The sequence below is a fragment of the Phytophthora parasitica genome (assembly GCF_000247585.1).
Source record: "Phytophthora parasitica INRA-310 unplaced genomic scaffold supercont2.1, whole genome shotgun sequence".
In the NCBI taxonomy this organism is placed as follows: Eukaryota; Oomycota; class Peronosporomycetes; order Peronosporales; family Peronosporaceae; genus Phytophthora; species Phytophthora nicotianae.
In genome coordinates, this window is record NW_008634126.1 from 948,952 (window position 1) to 955,892 (window position 6,941).

The window sequence follows — 6,941 nt, forward strand, 5'->3', positions numbered from 1 at the left end:
GCTGTCTGCAAAGAATTCCCAAACATATCGCAATCCATGATGAAGCGGGACAATCAACACCACAAGGGCTGTACATTGTTGTTAAATCAACGACGCAACATTTGGTGAAGATGGATGACTCCAAACAACATCAACCCGTTTGGCATATGTGGCCTAATCAACAGTTTTATTACGGTAACTAACTACGGTCGACTGATTAGTTGCTCCGAAGGATATTTCTTGTTTTAAAAGTATGCTCACGAGTTTTCAATGAAACGACCTTGGTGTTCCGGGCGAACCCCGAATTTAATTATTTACCTCAACAACGATTTTTCCTGATATGTATTCGATGTGTTAACCCATGTTTCGAATCGACCGTGATCAGCAGGTTTTTGTCGGAATTCACAGCGTTAGCGTTTGTACATATACGATAGAAGACGCAGTTCAAACCAAATACCCCTAAACGCAAAAGGGTGTAAAATGCGGTATTTTAAGAATATAAACAAAGGTGGCCTAGCTTTGAGATTCACAAAAGGGGTAGTATTCGCTTGAGACATGTCTATTATTTTAACCTTTCGGGGCAAACGCTTGTGGCCAGGCTATATTATTATACTATAGAAGGTCAATGTCATCAGGGAGTCAAAGGAGGCAAAATTCCTCCTACTCCAAATCTTCCGTGAAACCTTATAGTTCAAATAAACACAATGATCCCCGTCTCGTCCACACACAAAAATGATCAAAGAGACATTTTGCCCCTTTTCGTAAGTGGCACGAGTGGTACTCGAGAATACATCCTTCAAAGAGGGCAGAATACCCCCAGTGCTCGGTAAATACAGTACTATGTTGTACGGCCTGCTTCCAGGCTCCATACAAAGTTATTACATATTCACACACGCAATAGATAGCCATTGCAAACACACAATGTATTGAATGAAAGTCTTGAGTCCATTACCGTTCTAAAAGACGTAGCAACAGGCTCATATCTGTCGTACACGCCCGGCATGTTAGACACATTCCATTAATTTCTGTTAGCGCGTAAGAACATCAGAATTTCGAAGTTTACCGGCAACAACAAGGCTCTCTGGGGAGTCAGAACCAGCTTAGTTTGGGAGAAAAGCCTTTCACAACGGTTGCTGGTAGTCGGAAGCTTCTTCAGGAGCTCCGTGTACAATGCCGCTGTCAGCGGGGACCCGCTCGCGTTCCTGGCGTGCAACCCGGATGTCGCAAAGTCCCCTTCCGCCTCTTCGTCGTCCCGCTGCTTGCGCTTCGAGCCTGAGCTCGCTGGTGCCGCCGCCACCTCGAAGTGCTTGATGGCCTTGCACTCACTGGACGTCAGCCGTCCCACCTCTCCGTTAATTACCTATTAACAAAAAAAAATATCATAATAACAGCATTAATATTATAACGAAATAGTAAAAATATATTTATAGTACCTTCACCGTCGCCACCTCAAAAGCAGGAGAATGGACAATTGGAGCAGTAGCACTCAGCTTGGCCTTCGTAGATGGGAAGTGCTCCGCGACGGAGTCGAACAACACGCGAACGTCTGCGAGTGTTAGGGCCTCTAGCTGTAGCTTAAGGGTGACGCTTTGGAAGTCGCGTAGGTCCTCCTGTAGAGCTTCGATCCGCCGGTGCGTTGTTGCCTTGGGGGCGAGGTCGAAGACGATATCAACCCGCTTGATTTCGTCACGGCAACGCACATTGCGAGCCACCATCTCGACGGTGGAGCTCCACCGTGTCGCGTTCGGTCTTCTAGGGGACAGGGACGTGTACTTAAGCAAAGCGGCGCGGTAATTGATCGTGCGCAGCGCTGCCATAAGCGCGCTCACTGCTTCAACTTCCGTCTTGTAGTAGCTCAAATACGAGTTCACAGCCAGATTAAAGCGGTGAGAGGCACAGCCAATTAGGGGGACGTTGAGGAGTATCGCAATAGCTTGGTTGGTAGCGCAATTATCACCAATCAGAAACGATAGGCTCGGTTCTGATAGTTGGAAAATTTGGCTGATTTTCTTGATAAAGGCGGTGGGCTGTCAGGTCACCTTCCTCCATTGGTGCAATAGCAAGTAGCACAAGCTTGAGCTGCCCCTTCTGCCAATACACACCGTAAAGAGCCACGCAATTCTCTAGATAGAGCGTGGACTTATAGCCATACAGGCCTGGCATCTCTGCACTAATCTGGGCCTCGACAGCCGTCATAAGCAATGACATGTAGCGCTTGAGAGTCTTTGAGCAGACTGCCTTTAGCTTGGACATGCTTCTTGTGAGTGGATCGTCAACCTCGCTCAAAGGCATGTTGCGGGAGGCGATCCACTCAATCCACTGATACATGTTCGAGGCAGCTGGATTGGCAAATCCAAACGTTGTGAGCGATCCAGCCTGTCTGCTCTGGTGGGATTCGTAGTCAGCAACGTAGCCAGGGTGTTTGTCCTTGAGATGGCTCGCCAGATTGGCGTAGCCACTTAATGGGAGCTACTTACGCTGCGTCCCACAGTAGTAGCACATGTGGTAGTGGTCCGCAGAGACGGCGAAGAAAAAGCGACAGATGTCGTGGTTACGTGCAGCGCTCATTCTTTAGCGTTTTACGGTAGTTTGAAGGGTTGAAAGTACGTGATGAAGGTCAAAAGTTCGTGCAAAAGACATTTCCTAGGTGGTTACAAGTCACGGAACTCTAGGCCATCCAACTACGGCTATGTGACCTTCGGTCACTCACCGAATCGGCACATAATAGTATAGTGGTATATTGTGTTCGCGAGGAATAGTATTTAGCTTGCTTACTATTCAATAGTTAATTATTCCATTTAATAAATATAAGTACTATTCATATTGAATAATATTTTCCGAGCACTGAATACCCCATTGACCACAAAAGTGTAAAAAAGTATACCCTTGCGCAAGCCTCTCGCCTTAACTATACAATACACTACAGAGTAAAACCAAGAGACACAAAATCCAACATACTGTGGCTGCTCATCAGATCATACCATTGAAGTTGGACTTTTTATATCCATAGGTATTGTATCATCTCTGCAATTAAATATGCTTATGACAATTTGCGTGTAGAGTATGATACAGGACCTTGTGGTTTGGATGGCTGATTCTTGTACTTTTACACCTTTTCAACTTCAAAATACCAAATTTCTAGTTCATTTTGTCACCATGTACGTTCCAAATGTCACTAGCCTATAAAAAACGATGGTAACGCCGACAGCGGTGGAGTGTGGCAACAGGCTAAGGAGTGTGGTAAGAATTACTGCTGAGATTTAGGTGCCAAGTTACCCACCAGGAAAAGCTGTACATCATTAAATCAATACTGAATTTTCTTCATAGGAAGTGTCGTTTTTTATTGGCTTTTATTACTTCGAGCTTACACTTTAGTGTATTGAAGTTGTGAGTTGTCATTTTTTGAAGTTGACGAGGTGGGTGGCAATCAGTGGTGGCGAAGAAAATGCTAATGTCATTTTTATCACAACGAATTTTCGTGATTTACAGTACCAAAGGGTACTGTTTTAAAATCATATCTCGTAGCAAATGATCGAAGATACTATGAGAATGAAATTGTATACCGGAATAAACATGTTTCTTGAAACAACTAAATCTCATGCAACCACACGTAAAACATTCAAGTTCATTAAATTTTCATCCCTTCTTCCAACCAACTTCCATCTTATAATTGCAAACCGTTTTTTTAGTAGAGCATTGATGAAGAGCAGGAAAGAAAAAAGAAAACAAATATTTAACAGGTTTAGCTACTCCAAAACGACCGTTGCTCTCCCGTGGTCCAAAGGAACAATACCTGCATGAATTAAAACCCTCTGTATGGTTTAACGGGAACTCCATCCCAAGCTTGAACAACGATGCGGGTGATGAGGTCGCGGCGGGCGACTGGGTCGGGGTAAAGTCGTTGTCGATGTGGTGAGCTACATAAAGCTCACGGCATCGCTTCATAAACACTCGCATGACAGAAACATCCATAGGTTGCGCCGTGTCCGTGATTCCAATCGGGATGAACCGACTTTGGTACAGCATTCTTCTTCTAATTTCTGTCTTACAGAGTCCATCTTGAAAGTTCATAGGCTGTCTACAAGAAGAACTTGAGTGCCAGATACGGTGGAATTCCAGACTTAGATAAAAAAAAAAGTTACAAAAAATTATTAGAACTTAAGCAGTATGAAAAAAAATAATTTGCAACTCACCTCGTCAATCCAATATGGCATGCGCGATTCGTCACAATAAGTTTTATTTATGAACGGTCAGAAGAGCTTGGTGGTGATGCAACGAATTTTGTTGCTTGTCCTCCTTAACGGTAGAAATGAAGACCCAGCAAAGATAATCATCGGTTGGAGCTTCTCCCCGATGGCGGACGAACAGAGAAAAGCAAAAGATGTAAAGCATTTTCCGTCATTCCTTCACAAAAGCAAATAAAGATTAGGTCATACTAAAATAATAAAGTAGAAAATAAATACAGAGAAATGTTTTACCTTGGACGACGTCGATATGTTTGGCACCTACGAAGTCGATCGTCGTGTTGGGGTTCATGTCGATGTAGACCGCCGATTGATCCATGTTGAAAACAGAGGCAAACATAGCAGAGCCAACAATGTGGGATACCTCACTAGATTTCTCTAAACTGTATTGAATCGTTTTAGAAAACTCGTCGGCAATTTTCTAAAAACAAAATACGTTAAACAATTATATATTAGAACTATCAAAAATAATTGAGCGTTTATACAATATCAAGACGAATTACCTCCATTTCGATCCGTTTCTTGGTGCTGTGGTGAGTGATGCGCCGAATGGATAATCGATTTCGCCGGCGAAACCTGTGCAGGTACATGGTTGCCGCCATCTCAGAGCGATTAGCATGAAACTCTGGTTCAAATCGGGCAGTCGTGATAAGTAGACTTTCGGTCGTCTCACTTGTATAATACACAAAGATAAAACGATTAATAAACGGATTCAGCACTACCAGAAGAATGTAAGACATAACTGGTTTTTCTTACAGAGGGCTTTGTTTCAGCGCATTTCAATAACCCAGTTAAGCCATACGTCGTTCGTCATATTCACGTTCCCGAAGCTCAGTCGCTTCTTCCTGTTATTTCTTTTCCGCGTCTTGTTTCGCGTTTCACTGGCGGCGCTCCTCGACGAGCTTTTTGTTCAGATAGTCGACTTTTGCTTCTGCGTTACGCGCATAAGCTGTCGAGAGAGACATCCGCGTATCCGAAGCCGTCGTAGAGCTTTTGTTTTGCTTCCTTCCTTCCGTTTTGGAGCTCTTGCACTTAAGTTTTTCAGCTGGAGCGACACGCTCCCGTTTATTACCTGATCCTCCTGGCGCTGTTCCGGTGCGTGCAGCTGAACGTCGCTGCTGAGTATCTCCTGTAGACATCGCGTCGGATGAAGCCTATTGCGATTCCACAGTATTTGCCGAAGCTTCGAAGGAAGTAGCTTCCCTGTCATATCCGCACTGCAGCGTTTGGCTCATTCCGCGACGTACCACGCGATCATGTGTAGCTGAAGACATCTCAGTTGCTGTTTGGATCGTGCTCACGTCGGATGAAATAGGGGACGCAGGCGCGGCGTTCGCTATAAAAGTAGACTGAGCCAGAGGAGAAACGTCAGCCCACAGTCGCTCCATTCGCCAGACCTTCCAACTTCGCCATCAAGGTCAGAAAACTCGACGTCTTTGCTTCCATCCGATTCAGATACACCAAGCTCCAGTGTAGCGGAGGGCGCAATGTTTGGCTTTAGGTCAATTAGAACTTTCATTCTACTGTAGTAAGGGCACATCTGCTCCAATTTTTGAGGAATGGGCATTCCTCGAGCAAGCTCGCGTCGGGTAATGTCCAACCCCGTTTCGGTGTGGTTGGCGTTCAACGTCTTCTTGAAGCGACACATGTAGGTTCTCCAACGCTGCTGCATATTCTGGCCGGTAAGCTCCACTTCACGAAGCGCTTCATTTTTAGTGTTCCCAATGAGGTGCTTCGCCAGGCCGTTAAAGGCGTCAATTTTCTTGACCTTCGGTTTGCCCACTGATTTTGGTTTTGTCACTCGAGCCGTGAATAGCCGCAAAGGTTTTGGGAGCTTCCATCCAAGCTACGATGATGCCGTAGTCATCTTGGGCAAGGTGAGTGTTCCGATTTGCTGTGTCCTCAGTTTCGATCATTGTACTGTCGGTGACCTTCACTGAAGACTTCAGGTGTGTATGGTAGCGATCGACACATACACTGTCGTTTAGATTAAAAAAACATCGTGCCTAATTAGCAGAGCGGGTTACGTACGTGTGGTGGCGAACAATTGTCTAAAAATGAAAAGTGCCTTCGCCATCGGCCAAGTGTTGGAGGGAGCGGGAGGGAACGAGGGAACGAGGGAATTGCTGACACAAAGCTGCGCATGCTCACATCCGATCTAAGCCACCTCCGGGGGTGGTTTACATCGGTTGTGAGCATAACCCGGAGGGAACTGTAAGTACGTTTTTTGCAAGGTCTGACTCTCCCTTTTATGCTGTTGCAAAAAAGTGGTTAATCCAGTATATAAATGTCACTTGGCTAAAAAAAAATGACATATCGTACTGTATTTTCTTTGTTTCACCAGATCAGTTAAATCTTTGTAAAAGGGCGAAGAAATCGTCCTTTTATAGACTGGTTCCCGCTCTTCCTTGGATGAACCCCATATTAGGCGGGAAATGCGCTTTTGCATCGTGAACAGGCTAAAATATGAAGACACGTGATCCCGCCGACGGAACAACCTGAGGGAACACATGCTCAACGGATTGCGAGTTCTTGTTGGCATTTTCATATTGTACACGGGGCGCATATGCCCCGTTAATCAAATGTACTTGGTCACATTACAGCATTTCGACGCAACCGAAGCTTACTCCAATCTGGACCAACACTTCGTTGTAGCCGTAGTCGAAAACCAGCTCTTCAGCAACTACTGAGAGCAGGCTTGACTGGTAGGCCCGCCCC

The 6,941-nt window shown here is 45.2% G+C and overlaps 3 protein-coding genes across 4 annotated transcripts; all 3 read right to left on the bottom strand.

Moving 5' to 3' along the window:
- Positions 1 to 929: 929 nt before the first annotated feature.
- PPTG_00225 lies at positions 930 to 2,547 on the bottom strand (the record flags this gene model as incomplete). 2 transcript variants are annotated; one of them, XM_008891601.1, is made up of 5 exons in its annotated part: positions 930 to 962; positions 1,043 to 1,339; positions 1,413 to 1,960; positions 2,019 to 2,318; positions 2,457 to 2,547. In XM_008891601.1, the coding sequence occupies 5 exons, from the start codon at positions 2,545 to 2,547 to the stop codon at positions 957 to 959; spliced, it is 1,242 nt and encodes a 413-aa protein (XP_008889849.1). In that variant the 3' UTR covers positions 930 to 956. The 2 variants fall into 2 exon arrangements, with proteins under 2 accessions (XP_008889849.1, XP_008889848.1); XM_008891600.1 differs by having other exon boundaries at positions 955 to 1,339.
- A 1,762-nt stretch (positions 2,548 to 4,309) lies between these two features.
- On the bottom strand, positions 4,310 to 4,732 carry PPTG_20690 (hypothetical protein; the record flags this gene model as incomplete). The annotated part of the gene is made up of 3 exons (XM_008892888.1): positions 4,310 to 4,383; positions 4,458 to 4,644; positions 4,727 to 4,732. 3 exons carry the CDS (start codon positions 4,730 to 4,732, stop codon positions 4,310 to 4,312), a joined length of 267 nt encoding a protein of 88 aa, XP_008891136.1.
- Positions 4,733 to 5,101: 369 nt separating this feature from the next.
- PPTG_00226 (hypothetical protein) lies at positions 5,102 to 6,300 on the bottom strand (the record flags this gene model as incomplete). The annotated part of the gene is made up of 4 exons (XM_008891602.1): positions 5,102 to 5,377; positions 5,471 to 5,559; positions 5,685 to 6,005; positions 6,255 to 6,300. 4 exons carry the CDS (start codon positions 6,298 to 6,300, stop codon positions 5,102 to 5,104), a joined length of 732 nt encoding a protein of 243 aa, XP_008889850.1.
- Positions 6,301 to 6,941: the final 641 nt, after the last annotated feature.